At 34.1% G+C, this 26,245-nt stretch overlaps 3 protein-coding genes across 7 annotated transcripts in view; 1 reads left to right on the top strand and 2 right to left on the bottom strand.

The window, feature by feature from the left end:
• The window catches only part of LOC127848436 (transmembrane protein 205-like), a 34,981-nt gene extending 10,951 nt beyond the window's left edge, over positions 1–24,030 (top strand). For 2 of the 4 annotated variants that reach the window (XM_052380901.1, XM_052380902.1), the window contains exons 3-4: positions 22,953–23,116; positions 23,439–24,030. In XM_052380901.1, the coding sequence (XP_052236861.1) occupies positions 22,953–23,116; positions 23,439–23,750 (476 nt within the window). In that variant the 3' untranslated portion in view covers positions 23,751–24,030. Of the gene's footprint in view, positions 1–20,742; positions 21,292–21,427; positions 21,592–22,952; positions 23,117–23,438 lie in introns of those variants that run through there. The other 2 variants (XM_052380899.1, XM_052380900.1) reach the window with 2 other exon arrangements.
• LOC127848446 (uncharacterized) lies at positions 775–5,544 on the bottom strand. Its single transcript, XM_052380914.1, has 3 exons — positions 4,948–5,544; positions 4,558–4,721; positions 775–2,233 (listed from the first exon to the last, which is right to left on the bottom strand). Exons 1-3 carry the CDS (start codon positions 5,100–5,102, stop codon positions 2,097–2,099), a joined length of 456 nt encoding a protein of 151 aa, XP_052236874.1. The 5' UTR covers positions 5,103–5,544; the 3' UTR covers positions 775–2,096.
• LOC127848437 (transmembrane protein 205-like) lies at positions 11,307–16,920 on the bottom strand. 2 transcript variants are annotated; one of them, XM_052380905.1, is made up of 5 exons: positions 16,820–16,920; positions 15,251–15,422; positions 14,545–14,708; positions 12,993–13,156; positions 11,307–12,732 (listed from the first exon to the last, which is right to left on the bottom strand). In XM_052380905.1, exons 2-5 carry the CDS (start codon positions 15,403–15,405, stop codon positions 12,421–12,423), a joined length of 795 nt encoding a protein of 264 aa, XP_052236865.1. In that variant the 5' UTR covers positions 15,406–15,422; positions 16,820–16,920; the 3' UTR covers positions 11,307–12,420. The 2 variants fall into 2 exon arrangements, with proteins under 2 accessions (XP_052236865.1, XP_052236864.1); XM_052380904.1 differs by lacking the exon at positions 16,820–16,920 and adding an exon at positions 15,777–16,418.
• Positions 24,031–26,245: the final 2,215 nt, after the last annotated feature.

Below are 26,245 nucleotides of genomic sequence, written 5' to 3'. Positions count from 1 at the left end.
CGCATAATACAAATAAAACAATTTTTATTTCGTTTAAAGATTTTTAGATGCGGCAAATACATCGAACATTTAATCATTTTGTTGTGGCCTTAGTGCAATAAAATGTACATGACCATATGGTAACAGTCAGTGTTAGGCTCGCTGTGTACCGGTATACGCACAGTGTCTTTGGGTCTCTTGGAAATCGAAGATGACGGTGTTATTGCGTTATTAGCTCGGCTATTTTCGGAGACAACCCGATATATTGTCAAATCCAGCTCGTCGTGTCCGTCATCGTCCGCCGTCCGACGTCCGCGTCGTGCTAAAACCTTCACATTTTGCTCTAAAATCAAAGTGCTTCCACCTACAACTTTGAAACTTCATATGTAGCTGCACCTTCAAGAGTTCTACACGCCACACCCATTTTTGGGTCTCTAGGTCAAAGGTCAAGGTCACTATGACCTCTAAAAAAATCTGACTAGCTTTCGCAGCTGAGCGTGGCTCCAGTTATGCGGTGCTATTGTTATCGTTTTTATTTGTTCGAAATTGCGCTCATGTAAGTGTGAAAGCCAAGAACGCCCATGATGTATCGGTGTTTGTAATTATATTCTGTGTTATTGCTAAATCATTTGAACTGTGATGTTTTAGGTTTATTTTTATGTACAATTCGCAGGGTAATGAATAATTTTGGGCCAAGTGTAATGCTTGGAGAACTGTTTTAAACCCCTACCAAATGAGTATGGATTGACCTTTTAAATCCGGCGCCCGCAATGTGTTTCATGTTTGTACCTCTGTTATTAAGCACGTGCATGTCTTGTCTAGGGCGTTTGTTTTGTGTCTCGCTGGTAGGCACTCGGTTCCTTGCCATAATTACAGGACCGAATGGTACAATAAGGGTTCAAGGTTTTAGTAATTACCGCTGGACTCTGTATGAGGTTTTGCATGCCCTGAAAGCTTTTAAACAGCCAAAGCTTGACATTAATCCTTCAAGTTCTTCTGTAGTTTCATTATCACTTTTTAATGAAATACGCGCAAGATGTAATCCTTTGCTACAACAACAACTGAAACTCGTGATTTTGGAAACGGACTAAAATTAAACAATCTAAAACAAAATTCCAACTTCCGACACCTCCCGTCAGTAGTATGAGTGGTGTAACAACAAATATTATATTTCAGCCCTGCTGTTTTTGTGACGTTTTTCCAGAATAGTCCGTTTTTAAAACCATTTACAAGTAAGTTTTGTCCATGTACGTGCCAGTCCTTGTTGCTTGTCATTGTTTAACAATAACACACTTTATTATGGTTTACAAGTGCATTTAATTTGAAAAGCACTTCTATGTAAACGTCGTATAAATGAAGCATCGCGTCAAATGCATTAATGAAATGTGATACAATTCGTTAATGAATTTGAGGTTTACACAGTTAAAGCGTATTTTCTGTTACCAACGCTACGAATGAGCGTGAATAGACAAAACCCAAAAATACTTGAGTTGATGTTGAATTAAGTGCAAGTTCATTGAAGTTATGCGGCTTTTGTCGGCGTAGCGTTCTGGCGGCTTGGGACGGGGAAGGGGTGGAATAAGTTCACCAAAACGCCAACAGGAGATAACGAGATAACGATACATAAACTCTCCAGAACGAATAAAGGGCGCCAAATTTAGTCAACATTTTCGTCGCCTCGGCGTTTATTATTATTTTCGTTCTTGCGTATTGTCGTGTTGTCGTAATAAAACCGCCCATACGCCAACTCTTAAGAACGACAAATATTCGAATACTGTATACCACGACGATACCCACCAAAACGACACAAAAGGCGCTGTACGACAAATATGACATGTGTCACCCCTGTTTGATAGTTTCACGTCCTGAAGAACATGATCACAATCTTGTTAAAAAATAAATCGTACTATCTATGTTTTTAAACGGTTTTTTAGTATCGAGGTTATATATCACATTAAGTTCTTCTCTGCAATTCCAAATAGTTGCAGGCTATCTGGTACATGTAAAGAAGATTGCACGCCAGAGTGGCGAGGTTTCCAAGACCTGAAACGCTGTGGCTTATACGGAACGTCTTGTAGTGGCGGCTATATACCGGATCCTTCTTTAACTCCTTACGGTCACAATAGCCGACCACGGACGCCACACCGGAAGCCTTCTCGAGCTCGAACATGTGGATCATCGAGGCGACGAGCTTGGGCGCCAGAAAGAAGCTGTTCACGAACGAACACCCCACACAAACGCCGAGTAGAGTAAGCTACAAGCATACATTAATTAGATTGTTATAGGTACTTGGAGAGGAAACGGAAAAGAGTTCCAGAATATATGCCATGTTTTCATTTTGACGGTTATATGACATATCCAATATATACGTTTACAACGTCAGAAGTTATTAAGTGTTAAACAGCAATTAAACATCATACCGATGACAATTTAAACACTTTTTTAAACGCGCGTATGTGTCAACCAAAACATAGCCAAGTATGTTTTAAACACCAAAGTGTCTTTTCGTATTACCTGTCTATAATCTACTGATGTTAACAAGTGGTACGGATGACGCAACAGAAACGTCACCGTGGCAACAATCGATAGCGCCAAAGACGTTGCAAAGTACAAAGGGAGCAGACGAGATTGCAGACAACCAAACATGGTACGAAGTAGCGTGAAGAACATTGTAATTCCTGAGACAAAATGTAATGGCTGCATTACTTAATAAAAACATGATTAAATAATAAATGTTCAAGATCCACCTATGTAAATGTTAGTTCGGCGTTATGTTGTCGTCACGTTTCGTGGTTAACATACGTAAGTATGACAATTATGGTGTGATTCACAAACGAAAAAGATGCGGTGTAAAATATGAACATTAAATGAAAGATTGAACTAGTTAAGGGTGACAACATTTATATTTGGGTTTTATGTTGACCGAATCACGTGTATATGTAATAAAAATACTTGAGCCATTTGGGAAACGTGAACGCCAAAATATTTGTCTTGACAGTATATAAACATTTTACTTGTTAGATTTGATACATGTCCTGTCATACATCGATATTTGGCTGTGTGGATTATGTTTATTTAATTTTATCAAAGCGATAACGCAAAAGACACAATATAATGATACTGAATAAATCAACCAAAGATGAAATACAATATTGAATTAAAAAGACAGTAACACGTATTTGTAGTTAAAATCTTATATGCTAAAGTTTATTTTACGTTTATTTGTTAGTGGAGTATCGTTTGTTAGGCCAATTAAATCAATTCGATATGATATTTGAAAATACGACTATCTGAACTTAATTTATCTGTTTTCTTTGCATTATGATTCTGTTTATTCTTGCTTTTATTTTTTTCTTTTGTAACAGCAAACATTACTTTCGTCATTTAAAACTCTTAATTTCGTTGAATATCTGGTACCACTTCTACTTTACTTGTATTCTCGATTTTCCCACTAATCAACCCTTTATCAGTTTTTACATTATTAAGTTACATTATTTATACTCACTTTACGAAACACTATAAAATAAATAAAAATTGATTTATGGTACTTTTATGACATACTTAATAATTGGTATTTATTTACTTTAACATATCTATTTGAAAGCATTGTACCTTTTTAGTTTGACAAATGACATAAAATACTGAGATTATAAACTTATGTACTCTTCTAAGACACATTAGTCACCTTTCAATCAGTTTAGATAGTGATGCAGATATTTAGTTGAACCATATCAGGCCAAGTTCAGTCTAGTATTTATATCACCAAAACTTCTTTTTTATCAGACGCTATACAACCAGATTGTCAATAACTATTTACAATCAAGACAGTAAATAAGGTCCATTGTTTATACACATCAGACCAAATGGAGTCTAGTATTTGTATTACTAAAACTTCTTTTTAGAAGACGCTACACGAACAGATTGCAGACTTATCGTAAGAAATGATAGTAAATAAGGTCGGATTTGATCGGTAAGCGGTTGGTGGAAACATATTTATCAATGGTTTTTGTCTGAACTTGATTTTCTTGACATTTGCCCGCTTGTTCAGTGGCACAGTATTGTTATACCAATATTTGTGTCAGTGTTCTACAAAATGCACGATGTAGGGTAATCACGAGTAAAATAACAACCACACAATGAACATAAGTCTAAAGGAAATTTACTTATGTAACAGGCGACCAATTAAACAATATAAATTACTATTCAACAAAACACACGGATTCGAAATTCGGACAATTTTTAAACACTCATCGCGTGTTTATAAAAAACACATCGCGTCTTTCAGCAGCAATTAAATGTTAAAGCGTCGCCTCACAGCGACGTCATGACAATACACTTGCGTATATTAAATGGGTGAATATGAATTACTTATTATTCATTACTTTCTCGTGCGATTTGTCACCCGTGACACATTTTTCACGAATTAGTTCAATTGATAAAACTATATAAATACATATTTGGAAACGAATGCGATGCGTACCACAATCCCTTAATAATGACATCGTGAAGACGCGGATGGACTTAAAACTTTCAAACATAAACACTCACACGCACAATTAGAGTTGTATTGTGTCTTACCTGCGACGAATGTGACCCAACACTGGGCACCGAAGTGAGCGGCAAAGCTGAGCAGATGAACGTATATGACCGCTGTCATGTTAACCTCCCTTCCGTCCGCGACCGAGATCAACACTACCATAGCAACTATCGCAGAGGCCGCAAAATACTGAACAGAACGCGCGCTGCAACGAAACAACTTTACGGATATTTAAGTCTTCATTTTGTATATGCAGTTTTCCCGATCCAACACTAATTACCGAATTATTTTATTAATAGTATGCGACATAAATACATTAGAGCGTATCCTTTACTTAAGGCGATAAATTGATGCATTAAACACAGTATCTCCAGAACGAGGCTAAAATAATCTAAAAACCTTTAAAAACTTAATTCTGAATCTCGACCTACCAGGACTCGGACAGCATATGTTTCCCGCCATTGCTCGTGTATGTTTCGCCTTCTGACACGCTCCTGTTCCTCAATTGTTTCATGGTTTCAACTTCCGTTTCCGGTGGGTAACTGGTCGACCCCTCAACATTGTCCCTTAACGTCGTACACGTCATATCCGGCGAAAGTTAAATTCAACCAAACTTATGGTTATTATCACTGATTGTTGTATTTTAATGCCTAACAATTTCCAAAAAATATTGCCTAAAAGAGATGCACTTTATTTTATATCACTAAAGTTTCAACAGTTTGTCGAAATGACAATTTTCAACCTAGTGGTCAAAGATTCAGAGAAAAGAATGCATGCATTATATTTAAAAAAGCTGAATAACACTCCTGACTAAAAAACACTTGTCAAAAAAATATGTTCGTAGATTAATTATTATCAATCAAAGTCGGGAAAATAATCAAGCGTTTTCAAATTGTGAAAATATAAGAAAATGAAGCAGACACGAGCATTACCGACATACCGTTCAACTTATTACCAAAATACGAAAATATCAATTTTTAAAATTCAGCTGTTTGTTGCAACTCATTGTAAACATGTCGTGTTGTAACTATAACACATACCTCCAATATTTGTTCTTATCTTGCTTTTTATTTTTTACTTTTAACGAATCACATATATCTGTAACATATATTTCAATGATTGGTATATCATATTCCAAAATGTTCACACTATGCTTTCAAAAAAACTTGTTTACATGTCGCCTTTTATTCCACACAATATATAAATATATATTTATCAACTGCTTTTATCAAGACATCTTTACAACATCGTAAAACGAATGCAACTATCTCATCGACATGTTCGTACTATAATGAACAGACAGACATATTTTTGCAGACAGCTGTAGTATGTTAAACATTGTGTCGCCTTTATACGACCTTGCGTTGTGTCCGTTGGTCACGTTTATCTTTCGAGCTGCGCTGATGACAAATGATGTATTTTAATAAAAGGGCATATCGCCATATGTGAAATAAAACTTAAATTATAACATTTATCACCTTTCGAACTCCTAAGATATGAACAATGTTTGATTCTTTGGTAAACATAATATTGCCACCAGTTAATTTTCTGTAAACCAATGTTATGGTGTTTTTTTTATAATAAACAAAATCACGTGTTCAGTACATGAGCTACTTCGTTCTTATATAAGCGCATGATAACGTTTGCCCGTGATGTTACCCCATGATACCGTAAACGATTCACCTTATGCTTGCGGTCAATGTTTGTTTCATCTGTCGTTAAACAATCACGTAAAAAATAAATTTTATCACTCCAGCATGTTGGAGAACAGATCTACGGAAACCTCGAAGCCTGATAAATTTCGTCTAGCTAGTGAATTTTGAAGAACACTGCCCGTTGAGATTACTAGTACGCAGTGATACATGTTTGAATAGGTTTAAATCGAAACAAGCTATGGGTGAACTCGGCATAATTTGCAGGAGTATAACCCTTCGATAGCTATGACACTAATCTAATCGGTGATTTATATTGTAGGTTACCTATTTATAACCAACAAATTTAATGTATGCCATTTGTTAAAATGTTTAAAACGAGATATATGATATGTTTAATTCTATGTTTTGTTATCAGCATAATAAAGCAAAATAGGACGCATTTGTTTGGACACAAGACTCTTCTCACCGATAATGAGGCGCTTTTTCGGATCATGATTACGTGTATGATATTTCATCATAAAACTATGTAGCAGCTAAAGTATATTTGTATGAAATGCAGTATTTCTTTAAGGGGCCTTTTCACAGATTTTAGCATGAATTGAGGTTTATCATTAAATGCTTTATATTGATAGCTGTAAATATTGGCTCGAACCATTGAGTCCTGGAGTAAAAGTCTATCGCTAAGACCACTCGGCCACCCGTGCTTATACAAAGAGTGATGTATTTTATACTCGATATAAGCAATCCTCGTAGTATCCCGAAATATAACGACAACAACAGAACTCTTCAAATTATTAAATCTTTTCACGTTGCAACGCTTTATAATTTTCTGGATTTTAAATCGTCAAAAGATGCATGTAATGGATATATTTGAGCATGGTCAATTTGCATTAGTATTTCCTCACAAATATCATACCTTCAACGAACATTTGTGAATATGAAACATTTTTTTATTTTTTTTTATCAATTTTCAAAATGCCCCTTTAATGTATCAACAGAATGTATCTGCATGCTGCTACATAGATAAAAACTGTTATCATGTAACAATGCATTCACGAATGATGTCTCATACAGTAATTCTCTTATATTCCAAATCCTTTACTTTTATACTAAATACATTAAATAACAACCTACTAATGGGAATGCGTTTAATGTTAAATTGGCAGATATTAAATGAATTTGAGAAGGCAAATTTTACAAGAGAGAGCGCACCTGTCCCATACTAGGCCAACCAGCTGTCTCATTTCATCAAATCTCATGATATCCTAGTCATTACTTTCATACAATATGATATCTTATTTCATAACAGCGCGCTTGTCATTGCATTCACATCGAATCCGTTTTAACTGAATTAAATTTTGACATATTTATATAAAGGACTACATATATATGTCAAATAAAATGACGACGGCACGAAGGTTGTTGCAGACATGATTACGAAAATACACGATTTGTGGTAATAGACATTTGTTTGTATTACGTCACCAATCACAACATAAACTTGAAGATTGAAGTTTTGTGAAAGAATGAAAGTGCGTGTTGTTGTTTCTACATTTGGTAAATCGATAGTATATGTATATGCGCGATAAGAGTATATTATGAATTCTGATCAGAAAAAAATGTCGCTGCAACATATCATAAGTTGACGTACATTTAAAAAATCTACAACAAAAGCGAGTGCTAGCCAGTGCTTGAAAGCAAATTGTTAACCGTTCATTGTTTTCACGGTTTTTTCGTCCATTTATTCGCTCGAGATATATAGGCATCATTATTTACATGCCTTTAACAAAGTGGTATCAAGTTGATTTATGATCAAAATATTTTTAAGGAATAATGTACATGTGCCTACAGTATTTTATTATTTATAACTTCGCAGGTACGAAATAGTTTTTTGTGCGTTCGTTGTAAAAAGTAATAAGTGAACTATAAGATTAAAACCACATTTGAATGATACAGAGCAATTTTTATTCCGATTATAAGAAAATATGTACCATTAAGTATGTGTGTTCGAGAAACCCAGTTCAACTGTGTGGAAATACAGAGACAAAACAATCGATCTTACTATACACATTCCATTTGACTCTTCAACTCACAAATAACGACAGAACATCAAGGTCTTTTGGTGCAGCTGATAAATAAACGGCGTCACGTCAACTATATGGCGTCACATTTAATATAAGACATCATAAAATTATAAACAATGCGTACGTCAAACAAATAAACATAAAAATAAAATCTAAGTTAATAACATAATCACAATACAATCTTACCACCCATGCGGAATACGAAACAAAACATATCATTCGCGGTCATAAAATGCTGTCACCGAGTGCGACATAACTGCCTTTCTTGCCATTCTTGATGTAACAGATGTCTTTGTAAAATGGTATGCACGTTAGCTCGTTTGTATTCAATAATGAATGAAAAAATGCACGTATCTGACTTATAACACAAATTATTTCCTAAAATGGTTTCATAGCCACAATGTATATTTCAACTCTTAGATAAATCGAGGGTTGTCACCTTTAGACAAATGTCATCTGGATGAATGTATAAATTAAAAAAGTTAAATATCGAATAGGTTTTTATCAATGTTAAATACTAACATACGAAATATCAAAACAAAGTTTAAAATGTAATCTAGAACTAGAGAAATGTCAAGATAATTAAATAAATGTAAACATGTGATTGATGTAATTGTGTTTCGTTTAATATCAGTCTGTCACGGATTAAGAGAGGACGCGTCTAGAAATTAACTCGATTTACATGTGTTTTCAAATATTTGGATCAAAAAAACATGGCTAATGTAAATTTCACTACTTTAAGGTCGTTTGTGTAGCGCTAAAGACGCTGTTGTAAAGTTCATTTTGATTTCATCAAGTGAACTATTGTATCGAATTTACTAGACAATGTTAATCGTATGAAAATGATTGCATGATTAATACATTAAAAACTATAAATATAAAGCACACTGAAATTTTGACCCGAGTGAAAAAAAACGCATACGTTGTCACAATTTTCAAAATTACAACTGATGCACATTTGTTTCTTTGTAGACCACTTTTCATAATTTGCATTGACAGTCGGAAATAACTGTTAACGTTATGTTCCGTCATTAAACATTAAACTGTTTTTTGAGACACGGAAGTGGTGACAGTGTAGACAAAGCGTTCTCTAATTATAAACTATTAACAGTTACATGCATTTGTCTCACGTAAAGGATTCAATGTTATTTAAAATACTTAGTGTGTGTTGCGTCATGATATCGTTACAGTATTACCACCACACACACACAAAATACAGAGAATAAACAAATAAAACATTAAAACAAATGACACAGAATAAAGTCTGGGCACTTCGGTATCAATGCTAGTAAGACATGGAGACTTTGAAACGAAGTCGATGCACGTTCATCGAAGTTATGCGGCTCTTGTCGGCGTAGCGTTCTGGCAGCTTGGGACGGGGGAGGGGTGGAATAAGTTCCCCAAAACGCCAACACGAGATAACAAGATAACGATAAATAAACTCACCAGAACGAAAACAGGGCGCTAAATTTATCAACATTCTCAAAAATTGTGTCGCCTCGGCGGGTATTATTGTCGGTATTGCGTATTGTCGTGTTGTAGACATAAAACCACCCACAAACCAACTCTAAGAACGACAACTATTCGAATATTGTATACGACGACGATACCCACCAAAACGACACAAAAGGCGCTTCACGACAAATATATAGAGAATATTATGTTAGCGTTGAATACAGAGAAGTTTATGTTGCGAGGCTTAGAACGCCGGGAGCGCGAGCCTTGGCGAGCGCTTTCGGTGTTCGAGCCGAGCAACATAAACTTCTCTGTATTCAACGCTAATCCTAGTATTCTGTTTATCACATTTGATTTTTTTTTCAACGTGACATTTAACATAACTAGATTTAATAACCTTAGGCTTACAATTAGTTTAATTCATTCTTAAAAATCGCTTACAATCTAACGAATGTAACCATGCGTAGTGATATAAATGTATTTGTTCTGGTACGCAAAATAGTCTTTAAAAAATTCACACACAAACTGTAAAACTAGTAAAAATATCACCATATGCCTCAATTCAATTTTACGCAGCATGCGAATTGTAAAACATTACGACCGCGAAAAGAAGATTTTACTTTACTATAATTCATTTTATTTCCGAAAGAAAATGATCAAAATCGAATATGGCGGCGATTGCTCCTGACAAAATGATGTCGATGTAAACATAGATTTACATGTACATTATCGACGAGTAAACAGACAATTGCAGCGACTGACACTTTATTTGACTTAATAAGCAGGGCAATACGTTTTCCGACTTCGGACGACGAATTTAAGGACGCGCAGAACGTGTTTTTTATATAATGTTATGGGTATGCCGTGTGTGATCCAATGCGTTAATGGCCCCCATGTTAAAATCATTTATCCGAGAACAGGGAACGACAAAAGTACAAACAAAAACCAAAACACGTTCGAACTAGTATCTTACCTTTAATTATCCTTTAAAATCCATCTAATAATCCATTTAACTCAATAATTGGCGATTTTGCATCTATGGTCTTTAATAAGTATTTTAGCATAGTTAAATAAAGACCCTCATGCCATCCTATCACTATTTTCAAATAAATTTATGAACTTGATAAACTTTCTGATTCGTCACACGCTACGTCATGTACTCTATGTACATTGCTGCTGTTAAAATGAACCGGAGCAGTTTATCAAATAATAGCCGTTGATAAACTCGGATGCATTTGCAGATTTCTGCATACAAACATAATTATGTTTAAACTTGCACAATGTTATTTGTCTATGATAAATGCTCTTATTGTGTACAAAAAAATAATTTAATATATAAATACACAAAGAATGGAAAACATTCCATTACACAACAGATAAATCAGTGGATAATACCCGTGTATGAAATGGGACGTTCCGCATTCCAGTGTGGTGCTATTTTTACCATCTTATACTTTACACAGCTCTATGATAAACGTGAATTAAATCGGATAGCAAATATAACAGATTATTATGTCCCCCACTATAGTAGTCGGGGACATATTGTTTTTGCCCTGTCTGTTGGTCTGTCTGTTGGTCTGTCTGTTGGTCTGTCTGTTGGTCTGTCTGTTGGTCTGTCTGTTTGCGCCAACTTTAACATTTTGCAATAACTTTTGCTATATTGAAGATAGCATCTTCATATTTGGCATGCATGTGTATCTCATGAAGCTGCACATTTTGAGTGGTGAAAGGTCAAGGTCAAGGCCATCCTTCAAGGTCAGAGGTCAAATATATGTGGCCAAAATCGCTCATTTTATGAATACTTTTGCAATATTAAAGATAGCAACTTGATATTTGGCATGCATGTGCATCTCATGGAGCTGCACATTTTGAGTGGTTAAAGGTAAAGGTCAAGGTCATCCTTCAAGGTCAGAGGTCAAATATATGTGGCCCAAATCGCTTATTTTATGAATAATTTTGCAATATTAAAGATAGCAACTTGATATTTGGCATGCATGTGTATCTCATGGAGCTGCACATTTTGAGTGGTGAAAGGTCAAGGTCAAGGTCATCCTTCACAATGTCAAGGTCATCCTACAAGGTCAAATATCATATAGGGGGACATTGTGTTTCAGAAACACATCTTGTTTATGAATTGCGCGATATTTGTACGGCTTGTTGTACATTCTTAAATGTCAAAAGTATATGCATGGATTATAAACAATGCACATTACACAAAATAAGGAAAATGTGATTAATTGACAATTCAAATACCGTATGTCGATATACAGTACATGTACATGTGAAATAAGTCGCGTTTATAATAAATCGTCATTTTTTTTTGAAAATGACGCAAAAAGTGTCATTTTATGACGCCATCAATCAGCTGATTCATTATACGGATGGCGAAAAATTATGTCATATGACTAGATTTAAAGGTTGAACGTCGTATAATTTTGAAGCTAAAGTTTTCTCGACTTTTTTAATTATAAAAAAATTATTCAGTTATAAAGTAAAAAGTAGTCCGTGCACGTGACAGGTATATCCCAGAGTGTTGAATACAGGCTAGTTTATTCCATAAGGTGTTATACCGTCAATGTCGCGTTGAAAATGTGATAAAACATGTGTCACCCTGTTTGATAGTTTCACGTCCTGAAGAACATGATCACAATCTTGTTAAAAAAATAAATCGTACTTTATATGTTTTTTAAACGGTTTTTAAGCATCGATGTCATATATCACATAAAGGTCTTCTCTGCAATTCTAAATAGTTGCAGGCTATCTGGTACATGTATAGAAGATTGCACGACAGAGTGGCGAGGTTTCCAAGACCTGAAACGCTGTGGCTTATACGGAATGTCTTGTAGTGGCGGCTGTAGACCGGATCTTTCTTTAACTCCTTCCGGTCACAATAGCCGACCACGGACGCCACACCGAGAGCCTTCTCAAGCTCGAACATGTGGATCATCGAGGCGACGAGCTTGGGCGCCAGAAAGAAGCTGTTCACGAACGAACACCCCACACAAACGCCGAGTAGAATAAGCTACAAGAATACATTAATTAGATTGGAATAGGCACTTGGAGAGGAAATGGAAAAGAGTTCCAGAATATATGCCATGTTTTAATGTCGACGGTTATATGAAATACCCAATATATGCATTTACAACGTCAGAAGTGATTAAGTGTTTAACAGCAATTAAACATCATACCGATGACAATTTAAACACTTTTTTAAACGCGCATATGTGTCAACCAAACCATAGCCCAGTATGTGTTAAACACCAAAGTCTCTTTTCGTATTACCTGTCTATGATCTACTGATGTCAACAAGATGTACGGATGACGCAACAGAAACGTCACCATGGCAACAATTGATAGCGCCAAAGACGTTGCAAAGTACAACGGGAACAGACGAGATTGCAGACAACCAAACATGTTACGCGGTAGCGTGAAGAACATTGTAATTCCTGGAACAAAATGTAATGGCTGCATTACTTAATGAAAACATGATTAAATAATAAATGTCCAAGATTCACCTATGTAAATGTTAGATCGGCGTTATGTTGTCGTCACGTTTTGTGGTGAACATACGTAAGTATGAACATTATGGTGTGATTCACAAAATAAAAAAGATGCGGTGTAAAATATGAACATTAAATGAAAGATTGAACTAGTTAAGGGTTACACCATGTATATTAGGGTTTTATGTTGACCGAATCACGTTTATATTTAATATAATTACTTGAGCCATTTGGGAAACGTGTACGCCAAAATATTTGTCTTGACAGTATATAAATATATATAACATTTTATATGTTATATTTGATACATGTCCTGCCATACAAGGATATTTGGCGGTGGATTGTGTTTGTTAAATTTAATCGGCGCGAAAATGAAAAAGACACAATATTATGATACTAAATATATAAAACAAAGATGAAATACAATATTGCATTAAAGATAACAGACGCTCGTATTTGTAGTTAACATCTTATAAGCTAATGAACCCCTAAAAAGTAGCATGTCAGAAGCGTGTACGTTTATTTGTTAGTGGAATATCGTTTTTTAGGCTAATTAAATCTATTCGATATGATATTTGAAAATAGACTATCTGAATTTAATTTATATGTTTCCTTTGCCTTATTATTCTGTTTTATTCTTGCTTTTATTATTCTTTTTCTTCTTTAACAGCAAACATTACTTTCGTCATTTGAAACTCTTAATTTCGTTGAATATCTGGTACCACTTCTACTTTACCTGTATACTCGATTTTCCCACTAATCAACTCTTTATCAGTGTTAGCATTATTAAATTAGATTATTTATACTCACTTTACGAAACACTAAAAAATAAATAAAAATGTATGGTATTTATTTATTTTAACAGATCTATTGCAAAGCATTGTACCTTTTTAATTTGAAAAATGACATAAAATACTGAGATTATAAACGTATGTACTCTCCTAAGACACATTAATAACCTTTCAATCAGTTTAGATAGTGATGTAGATATTTAGTTTAACCATATCAGGCCAAGTTCAGTCTAGTATTTGTATCACCAAAACTTCTTTTTATCAGACGCTATACAACCAGATAGTCAATAACTCTTTACAATACGCTTGCTTATATTAAATGAGTGAATATGAATTACTTATTATTCAATACTTTCTCGTGCAATGTGTCACCCGTGACAATTGTTTCACGAATAAGTTTAATTGATAAAACTATGTAGACAGTAAAACGAATTTGGAGTATGCCAAATTCCCCTTCATAATGACATCGTGAAGACGCGGATGGACTTTAAACTTTCAAACACTAACACTCACACATTCAAAGAGAGGTTTATTAAGTCTTACCTGCCACGAATGTGACCCAACACTGGGCACCGAAGTGAGCGGCAAAGCTGAGCAGATGCACGTATGTGACCGCAGTCATGTTAACCTCCATTCCGTCCGCGACCCAGAGGAACGCTACCATAGCAACGAGCGCAGATGCCGCAAAATATTGAACAGAACGCGCGCTGCAACGAAGCAACGTTACTTATATTTAAGTCATTTTTGTATATACATGGAACGACAATTTTTATTAAATCATTTTTTTTGTAACAGTATGCGACATAAATACACCAGAACTTATCCTTTTCAGAAGTCGATATATTGACCGATGCTTTGGAATATCTTTTTCTGTGCGTAAGGCAAATTGAATGAGTTAAGCCATATCAATTTTTTTTATCGAGTTTCAGACTTTTCTGTATCAGAATATGAGCAATGTTTTGGAAAAATGGGAATAAATGGGAATAAATCGGAATAAATCGGCTTAAATGTGCGTCAAGTGCCATCCAATATTAGCATGTGTATTTCGCACAGGCTTATCATGGAAAACACTTTCCGCCTTAACTGAATTTTAAAAAGAGACTTTCCTTTGACGGAAAAAATCCATAAAAGCGAAGTGTAACCTGGGACGACACTTTATGCACATGTTTTCAGCACAGTTTTTCATGAACGAGGCTAAAATTGTCTATAAGCCTCTTAAAACTTGATTATTTTTCAAATCTCCACCTACCAGGACTCGGACAGCAACTGTTGCCCGCCATTGCTCGTGTTTGTTTCGCCATCTGATACACTCCTGTTCCTCGAGGCTTTTTTGGATTCAACTTTCGTTACCAGTGGATAACTGGTTGATCCCTCTAAGCGTTCCCTTAACGTCACACACGTCATATCCGGCGAAAGTTAAACTAAACCAAACTTACGGTTCTTATCAATGATTGTTGTATTTAATGCGCATTAATTTTCTTTAAAATATTAAAGACATACACTTTATATTATATCACTAAAGCTTAAACAGTTTGGCAAAATGACAATTTCCAACCTAGTGGTCACAGTTTCAGAAAAAAAATGAATGCATTATATTTATGAAAAAGGCTAAATAATACCCTTGACTAAAATCACTTGTCGAAATATATGTTGGTAGATTATTTATTATCAATCAAATTTGGGAAAATAATCACGCGTTTAAACAATTGTGAAAATATTCGAAAATGTAGCAGTCACGAATACATGTATCACCGACATTTTGTTCAACTTATTACCTTAATACGAAACCTGCATGGTAAAGTTGTTGCGCGTTTACTTTCGATTCTAATGCACCGAGTTCAATCATCGGGGCAAGCACATTTTTCTTTTATTGTATTATGTTCCGTGGAATTCTCATGACGCTTAATATCCCACGTATTACAGTTAAGTTCTTTAATGTATTTAATAATATGTTTAAATTGTGTCAATCTGTAAATAAGTCTCTTTAAACGTAAAGTTATCGACGAGTGGGTGTTATCCATCAAATGATTGACGGTGTTGCATTAACAAAATTCTAATAATAACAATCTTTGTTACAGAGACACGCAATTAAATTTGGTAACATAATGACTTATACAATTCAGCTGTTGGTTGCAATTCATTGTAAACATGTCGTGTTGAAATCCGTAAACTATAACACATACATTCAATATTTATTCTTATCTTGCTTCTTTTTTTTTCTTTTAATGAATCACATATATCTGTAACATATATTTCAATGACTGGTATAGTATATTCCAAAATGTTCACACTATGCTTTCAAAACAACTAAATTCTTAACATATCGCCTGTTATTCCACAAAATAAATAAATATATTTTAATCAATTGCTTTAATCAAGACATTTTTTTCAACATCGTAAAACGAAATTCAAATGCAACCATCTAATCGAAATGTTCGTACTATAATGAACCGACTTGTTTTGCAGACAGCTGTTGTATGTATAACATTGTGTCGCCTTTATACGACCTTGCGTTGTGTACGCTGGTCACGTTTATCTGTCGAGCTCCGCTTATGTATCTTAATAAAATGGCAAATCGCCATATGTGAAATAAAACTTTAATTATAACATGTATCAGCTTTTGAACTCCTTAGATATAAACAATGTTTGTTTCATTGATAAACATAATATTACCACCAGTTAATTTCCTGTAAAGCAATGTTATGGTATTTTTTAATAAACAAAAACACATGTTCAGTACATGAACTATGTCGTTCTTATATAAGCGCATGATAACGTTTGCCCGTGATGTTACCCCATGATACCGTAAACGATTTACCTTATGCTTGCGGCCAATGCTTGTTTCAACTGTCTTTAAACAATCACGTAAACAATAAATTTCATCACTCTAGCATGCAAGAGAACGGATCTACGGAAAACACGAAGCCTGAATACTTTCGTTTAGCGACGGCATTTGAAGAACGCTGCCCGTTGAGATTGATATGTAGTGATAAATCATTTAATAGGTTTAAATCGAAACAAGCTATGGGTGAACTCGGCATAATGTACAGAAGTTTTATTCTTCGATAGCTATGACTGTAATCTAGTCGGTGATTTACCTTGTAGTTGACCTATTTATAAACGTTAAAAACGAGATATATGACATGATGAGATTTATGTTTTGTAATCAGAATAATAAAGCAAAATATGACGCATTTGTTTTGATACGAGACAATTCTCACAAATAATGATCATCAACGATAATATACCAAAGATGGTAATGTCTACATCAGTACGATAACAGTTACAAATGCCACAGTCGTACATTATAAATTCGTTTGCTATAAGATATCGCTTTAGCAGAGGTCATTTGTATTAGATTATATAAATAGTTGTCTGAAGTTTCCGTTATGAATTATAAAAAGGGGCTTTTTTGGATCATGTTTACGTGTACGATACGTCATTATAAAAACTAGGTAGCAGCTAAAGTATATTTGTATGAAATGCAGAATGTATCTGCATGCTGCTATATGGAATAAAGACTGTTATAATGTGACATGACATTCACGAACAAAGGATTTGGTATATGAGAAATACTGTATAAAACATCTCTCATATACCAAATCCTTAATTTTGTTAGAAATTAAGATGGTACGATTATTCCAAGTATATTTGTAGCGTTGACAACTGTTGCATTTGCAATGATCACCTTATTTTGATGTTCAGATACTATATGTTAAATATTTACTTATGATGTATTGTATAAATACATTTAATAACAACCTATTGATGGGAATGCGTTTTATGTCAAATTGGCAGATATTAAATGAATTTTAGAAGGTTAAAATTACAAGAGAGAACGCACCTGTCCAATAATAGGCCAACCAGCTGTCTCATTTCATCAAATCTCGTGATATCCTAGTCATTACCTTCATACGATATCATATCCTATTTCATGACAGCGCACTTGTCATTACATTCACATTGCAACCGTTTAAACTGAATTATATTTTGACATGTTGATATAAAGGACTACATATATATGTATAATTAAATGACGACGGCACGAAGGTTGTTGCAGACGTGATCACGTAAGTACAGGATTGGTGGAAATGACCATTTGTTTGTATTGCGTCAACAATCACCACATAAACATTGAAGAGTGAAGTTTTGTGACGAAGTGAAAATGTGTGTTTTTATTTCGACATTTGCTCAATATATAGTCGATGTATATGCGCGATAGGAGTATGAATTTTTTTCAATGTCGCTGCAACATATAATAAATTAATGCAAATTAAAAAATATACAACAAAAACAAGTGCTAGCCAGTGCTTGAAAGCAAATTGTTAACGGTTCGTTGTTTTCACGGTTTGCCCTCTATTGTATACTGTATAACAATATGATGAAAACTGCTTTAAAATATATTGCAAACAATGGTAACGCAATTGTGCATTTATTCACTCGAGATATATAGGCATCATTATTTGTATGCCCTTTAACAAAATGGTATAAAGTTGAATTATGACCAAAACATTTTAATGAATAATGTGCATGTGCCTACAGTATTTTATTATATATAACTTCGCATGTTACGATATAGTGTTTGGTGCGTTCGATGTAAAAAATAATAAGTAAATTTCAAAGGCATAATTAAAAGATAAAAAAGCGCTTTTGTAAGATAAAGATAAAGAGTAAGATAAAGAGCAGTCTTCATTCCGTTAATCAGAAAACATGTTACATAAAGAATGTGTGTCCGAGAAACCAGTTGAACTGTGTGGAAATACAGAGACAAAACAATCGATCTTACTATACACATTCCATTTGACTCTTCATTTCACAAATAATGACAGAACATTAAGGTCTTTTGGTGCAGCTGATAAATATACGGCGTCAGGTGAACAATATGGCGCCACAATCAATATAAGACATAATATAATTATAAACAATGTGCACGTAAAAGAAATAAAATCAAAATAAAATATAAGTAAATAACATAATACAATCTCACCACTATGCGGAATACGAAACAAAACATATCCTGCGCGGTCATAAAATGCTGTCACCGAATGCGAGGTGACTGCCTTTCTTGTCGTGCTTGATGTAACAGATGTCTTTTTAAAATGGTATGCACGTTCGCTCGTTTGTATTAAATAATGATGATATATTGCACGTATCTAACTTATAACACAAATTATTTCCTAAAATGGTTTCAAAGCCACAATTTATATTTCAACTCTTAGATAAATTAAGGGTTGTCACCTTCAGACAAATGTCATCCGGATGAATGTATAAATTAAAAAAAATAAATATCGAATAGGTTTTTATCAATGTTAAATAATAACATACGAATATCAAAACAAAGTTTAAAATGTAATCTAGAACTAGAGAAGTGTCAAGATAATTAAATCAATGTAAACATGTGATTGATGTAATTGTGTTTCGTTTAATATCAGTCTGTCACGGATTAAGAGAGGACGCGTCTAGAAATTAACTCGATTTACATGTGTTTTCAAATATTTGGATCAAAAAAACATGGCTAATGTAAATTTCACTACTTTAAGGTCGTTTGTGTAGCGCTAAAGACGCTGTTGTAAAGTTCATTTTGATTTCATCAAGTGAACTATTGTATCGAATTTACAAGACAATGTTAATCGTATGAAAATGATTGCATGATTAGAACATTAAAACATATTAATATTCAACACAATGAAATGTTGACCCGAGTGAAAAAAAAACGCATACGTTGTCACAATTTGCAAAATTACAACTGATGCACATTTGTTTCTTTGTAGACCACAATTCATAATTTGCATAGACAGTCGGAAATAACTGTTAACGTTTTGTGCCGTCATTATACATTTAACGTTTTTTACGACACCGGAAGTGGTGACAGTGTAGACAAAGCGTGCGCTGATTATAAACTGTTAACAGTGACATGAATTTGTCTCATGTAAAGGATCCAATGTTATTTAAAATACTTAGTGTGTGTTGCGTTATGATATCTTTACGGTATTACCACCAAACACACACAAAATACAGAGAATAAACAAATTAACCATTAAAACAAATGACACAGAATAAAGTCTGGGCACTTCGGTATCAATTCTAGTAAGACATTGAGACTTTGAAACGAAGTCGATTGACGTTTTCGCTCGATTTCAATGAGATCAAGTACAAACTGTACCAATTCCATATGGTGAAGGACTGTTATTTCTATTTTGTAAATATCTATGCTACCTTGCACGCTTAAACGACATACTATACGTGGTCAACTTCAGAATACTTTCGGCCAGTAAATAAGAGCGATATGAAGTTTAAAGTCTATGAATCGATTTAATGACGCGATAGCAGCAGTCAGTCAGTAACCCAGTTCGATGACAACAGTTTTAAAAAAATCGGTCAAAGCAAGGTTATTTACTTTTTGTTTAGCGATGTTTTTTAAGGGGTTTTTTTTCCAGAAAAGGGACAATAATGCTCTCTCCTATTAATACTATCGTCTGCCAATAACAATGTCGTCTGCTAAGATATGACTGCTTAAATAATGGTCGAGTCAGTGACAGTTTTAGGACAAGCGCACTATCGGTGTTATGTAAAGTTTCAATAATCTTAAGAAATCAACATATACAACGCATGGTATTAACCAATAATCAAAAACAAGAGAATATTATAAACAAAAAACGCAGTGACGAAATAGCTGGCATGATAAATGCACACCTGTGACATATGAATTGATTACGTCGCCGTGTATTTAAAGCGGAGCAAATATGAATGCAATCATTTCAGGTTGAGCTGTCGATATCAACAACAAGAGAATATTATAAACGAAGAACGCAGTGACGAAATAACTGGCATGATACATGCACACCTGTGACCTATGAATTGATTACCTCGCCGTGTATTTAAAGCGGAGCAAATATGAATGTAATCATTTCATGTTGAGCTGTTGAGAAAACGTACACGTCTTAAAGCGCAGTTCAAAACTGGATTTCAATTCAAGAAAACTCACGCAACGGAAATATAATTAAACTCGTAGGCATAAATATAACTCGTTGTCTCGCAATTAAAATAAAGAGTTGTGAAGGTTAAAGGTATAAATACGTGCGTGTATCTAGGTTGAAATATTAACTCTGTTAGAAACATGTGTATTACATGCGCTAACCTCCGGACGAACGGTGAACGGACTAAAAACCCTGACGTGTTAGAAAGTAAATTGATAAAGTCGGAGTTTTTAAGTGAGACATATTTTGTAAACGAACAAAACAATAATGCAAAAAAAGACAGACATGGACTAACTGTGTGTACAGAGACATGGTAAGTCTTTAATGTAAATGTTATATAAATAGGTTGTCAGTGTTTTCACAGTTGCATTATTTTAATCTATAAAAGTGCGCGTGTATTCGTACTATTCAAAGCTTATAAAAATAAATTTATTGTCATGCGATTTCAGTTCACGTCTGGTTCGCTACTTCTCAGTGCTATCCGTGGCTGCCATGGCTACCTACATGATGGCAGCCGAGGTCAAGGACAGTGACAACGTGTCCGTGGTGTTGGTTCACCTTCTCAGCATAGCAGCGCATTTCGGAACTCAGTGCTGGGTCACATTCGTAGCAGGTCGGTAAACTAAAATTTTGAAACACTTATTGCGGAATTAAACCCTCTATACTTGTTGATAAAGTACTTAGCAATATATTGTACATATTTTTAAGCACTTGGACTTTGTGTAAGAAAACATGCAAACCTTTTATTCATTGAAGTCGATATTTGGTCATAAATTAGGATTAGTTCGTTTTAAATGACCCTTACGAGATAAGGGGATAAATATACAGATATCTCATACAATGAAGGATATTAATAATGATAGTACTAAAGATAGTAATATTGTAATAAGTAATAAGTCCTGTCCAGCCAAATGTAAAAAAGAGTTAGCTAGGTGATGGATCACTTTGTCGTAGTAATATATTTTTTGAACTTCGTTAAAAATGATGGTGTTGTTTTCATTATTAAGAGAAGGCTTATTGTACAAAATAATATTCAGCCGTTGGCTATATTAAGGTAACAAATAATTTAAAATCGGTTTAAACAACGTTTTGTTAGTTGATATTCATTGTACCTCTTTTTGTGTCTTTGTTTTCTAAATAAAACTGGAAACATATGAGAATGAAAACTTTGCTCAGACATGAAAAATACATTTTTTTTCACGAAATCGCTAAATTAGTATAGGCATGTAGGATGTATGTTTTCTTATGTTCGTGAACTTTTTTTACGATTCCCAATTTAATAAGAATATGCGAAAATCTTCCGAATCTCAGTTTAATATCCGCTCTTCAATACAATTCAGTGTATTAAAGTCAATTTATAGATTCTACAGTTAATTTAGTGAATTTAATAAATGTATATATTTAGTCAGTTAATCAAGCGAAAATGATCGAAAACTAAACCTGGTACACCAAAAAGGGTGAGTGTAAAAATTAAAGGTTAGTAACAACGTTTTTAGGCCTAAACTATGTGCGCGGTAAAGCTCAGAAAGTAGTTACTATAAAGATTCGCAAATTGACCTTTAAATTCAGTACTCATGCATTTTAGCACGTATCTGTAACCACATGTGCTTTAATTAGGACGTTGCCCTCGTTAAAAACCATTCATCATTCATCATTCTGCTAATTGGGGATAATAATGAAAAGTCATTTATCCACAAAGACCGTGGAAAAAGATTGCGTCCACATACAGAAGCAGTCACGATAACGTACAAAAGAGACATCGTAGATACGCTTTGGGCCTTATATCGAAAAAAGATAAATTTATGTTCAGAAAATATAAAGGAAAGGACAATAAGGTCATTTGATAACATAAATAACTGCTTGATGTCTTTTCAAATATTATTTTACAAATATAAATACTGATGTTGGTATAGACTATATGGTTGTAATTTTAGTTAATTATGGGATATTCGTATTGTCGTTAATGCATTTCAGGAATCACCATGTTCGTTACTCTCCCGAGAGACATGTTCGGCAGATTACAGAGTCGGCTGTCTCCGCTGTACTTTGCGACGTCGCTATTCCTGTCCATTCTCACGTTTGTAACGTTCTGGTTGCGTCACCCGTACGAGACTATGACGTCAGCAGAGTCAACTCAGGTGGGTCATGTTTTCGTATTACAACGCCTTAGTTTACAGCATTCATCCAAGATCGAGAATCAATATTCACAAATAAGTATGGGTGAATTGCTTCTAAAATCAGTACGGGTTGTTATTCTTTTTGTTTATTTTCCCAAACACATGGACTTTCGGATAAAATTAATTTAAGCAAGATTACAATTAATATGCAATCAACAGTTTACTTAAAATATTAAAATCTGTAACTTAATGTGAACGAAAACAGTACTTGTCAAGAAAGTGTCAACTGCAGTGTAGCCATCAAACGATTTTCAGTATCACATGCAAAATTTTACATTTTCAGTTCGTCTTGCTGTGCGTCTGCGTCGGAAGTTCGTTCGTGAACAGTTTCTTCCTGGTGCCCCAGATCGTCTCCTTGATGATACATTTGTTTGAGCTCGAGAAGGCTTCCGGCGTGGCGTCCGTTGTCGGCTACTGTGACAGGAAGGAGCTGAAGAAGGATCTGGTCTACAGCCGCCACTACAAGACGTTCCGTATAAGCCACAGCGTTGCAGGTCTTGGAAACCTCGCCAATCTGGTGTGCAATGCCATTCACTTGTACTATCTAGCCCGCAGCTACGTTGATTTACAAACGCACGTTGTTTGCGATGTTTGATGTTGACAATAACATTAGCTGTTGTGTGATTAATTATCTCAAGCAATTCAATTTTCAGTGTGTACAGAGTATATAATTATATATTCATACAATTATTCTGAGGCTCCAGTATCATAAATTAATTGCATTCGTTCGGGTTTACATGTTCGTTATTTACACAAACAATTAACCGAAACAAATTCCTATTATACCGGCCTTTCTGGTTGCAAAGACGACATAATTATATGTGTGCAACTTAAAGAAACGGTTTCTTATTAACGAAGAACGCACGTAATGTTAATTGTTTTGTTTTTCAATCGTTCAAATAATATAAATAGTCACAAGATGTATCACACGTTGGAACAAATTATGCATTTTATCCGAAATAATATGTAATGTTTTTCTTGAAAGGTGTCACATTATCACATGTTACCAATCATTTAAGATCCCAACTCTTAATAACTCTAATGCTAAATAATAGTTGATACGTATAAACGAAACGGTGTTCATGCAATCTTCAGTAATTAAAGTCAATGGGCTTGTTTAAAGGTCAGACATATTTAATACTTTTGCCATTTTATTCAATGTTGGAGTCTACAAAAAGAATCGGATTGGAGATATATCCGTGATAATGTCATCTGTACAATTCGCATCATGATGCAACAAGGAACGAGACGTTATGACAACGATGCGTTTATTATGTACCATATGTCAACATTAAATCGGAATAGCAACATAAGCGTCATATGTTCGCAATAAAGCATTTTTAAACGTACCTTAACGTTGACGACTTCAAGATGTAAGTTCGCAATAAACATACTGACTAATGTTATTTTTGAGAAAGTAGAGCCTGTTTCTAGTAAAATAAATACCTTCATGAATATTTATCGCAACGCAACGTATTTCGTTGTCAATTTGTTTAATATAATATCGACTTTTTAACGCATACACATTTTCGTAAATCTTTCGTGTTTAACCTGGCAATAAGCCCATACATTCGGGAATGTCGTAACTAAGAAGTTGTCTCCCATTCGGGTAGGTATCACGAGTATCCCGGGTAAAAGCGGTTCGTCTAAAATGCGGATATGACCAAAAAGTGCGGATATGGACGAATAAAGGCAATGTCGACACTTTTTCTGCAATGTTTATTTCAATGTTTAATAATAAAATAACACAATATGTGTTAAATATGTTATTATTGTCTCAAAATATAACAATTTAATAGACATTCTTATTTTTCCAACTCTAAATTCATATCCGCCAACATGACGGAGTGCCAGAAGATTGTTTTAGGGCTACACATTACAAACAATATAACCACGCCGACACCACATATGTTTTGTTGTATAAGTTTACATTATTTTTATATAATATACTGCATGTAATATTATTCTTGATGTCGTCTCAAAACTTAAGTATTTAGATATACAATATTATTTAGAAAATAGTAAAGTAATTTTGGGCCGATTATTGCCAGACCACAAGTAATTAATGATGTTACTTTTCCCTGGTTATATTTTATTTGAATACATAATGTTGAATTTATTTAAATATACTGAATGTTATGAATGCAGTAAATATTGTCTTAAATGTCACTGTTTCAAGTGGCATTTTTCATTTGAAAATAAATGATGATTTTAAATGCGCGAATATGATAAAATCGACGATTGTGGTATATCCAATAAAGGATCTATATTTGTTGTGCTATAATTACTTTATGCAAGGTAACAATATCTTATATTTGATTGTTACTATTTATTTTATGCTTTCCGGTGGTTTATTGAGCAAAATCAGTGAATGAAAACTGATAATTTAACTATTTTAAACATTGAACATTAACAGTGAAAATTATCGATAATGTTCACTTTTAATTGTGAAATGACGTCATTTATTTAACGAAATGACGTAATTATCCCAGCGAAAATCTTAAGTTAAACTCTTAAACAATAACATTTCATTTCAAGGTGTGTGGCTTTAAATGTAGCACTACGATATCCTGTGTTCATTTGAATAAATAAAATAACGTGCATATTTGTACGTACCAATTAACTATAATATATAGTAACAATCAAATATAAGATATTTTTACCTTTCATATTTAATACATATTGTGTATTTTTCATTAAACATTGAAAGGAACATTGCAGAAAAAGTGTCGATATTGCTTATATTTGTCCATAACCGCACTTTTCGGTCATGTCCGCGGATATGAGTCATATACGCATTTCAGATGGATCTTTTTTTAGGTCATAATACACTAAATAATTTCCCTATATAATTCAATGTAAATGCGACAACTTTGAGCGAAAATAAATGCAACATTTTGCACATAGAGACCCCCATAACCATACCTTTTCTTAAAGGCCATTCTAAGCGGAATCGATTTATGCAATAAAAAAGATATGTCATGTACAATGCAAGAAAGAACTTGACACAAATCAAAATCAACTGTTTTTGCAACTTTTTTTTCCGGCCGTTTCTTAGTGGAATGTAACCTTTTCTAGTGCAATGGTTTA

This window comes from Dreissena polymorpha, chromosome 10 (genome assembly GCF_020536995.1).
Source record: "Dreissena polymorpha isolate Duluth1 chromosome 10, UMN_Dpol_1.0, whole genome shotgun sequence".
Taxonomy (NCBI): Eukaryota; Metazoa; Mollusca; class Bivalvia; order Myida; family Dreissenidae; genus Dreissena; species Dreissena polymorpha.
This window is presented reverse-complemented; position numbering and strand designations above follow the sequence as displayed.

What these genes read in the sequence shown, in the direction of transcription:
- LOC127848437 (XM_052380905.1), bottom strand. Translation starts at nt 15,405, where the DNA reads ATGACGTGTGTGACGTTAAGGGAACGCTTAGAGGGATCAACCAGTTAT. An exon ending in TTGGGTCACATTCGTGGCAG is followed by an intron (nt 13,157 to 14,544) that starts GTAAGACTTAAT and finishes ATTTTGTTCCAG; the next exon opens with GAATTACAATGTTCTTCACG. An exon ending in CATCAGTAGATCATAGACAG is followed by an intron (nt 12,733 to 12,992) that starts GTAATACGAAAA and finishes GTATTCTTGTAG; the next exon opens with CTTATTCTACTCGGCGTTTG.
- LOC127848446 (XM_052380914.1), bottom strand. Translation starts at nt 5,102, where the DNA reads ATGACGTGTACGACGTTAAGGGACAATGTTGAGGGGTCGACCAGTTAC. An exon ending in CATATGCTGTCCGAGTCCTG is followed by an intron (nt 4,722 to 4,947) that starts GTAGGTCGAGAT and finishes GTTTCGTTGCAG; the next exon opens with CGCGCGTTCTGTTCAGTATT. An exon ending in TTGGGTCACATTCGTCGCAG is followed by an intron (nt 2,234 to 4,557) that starts GTAAGACACAAT and finishes GTATGCTTGTAG; the next exon opens with CTTACTCTACTCGGCGTTTG.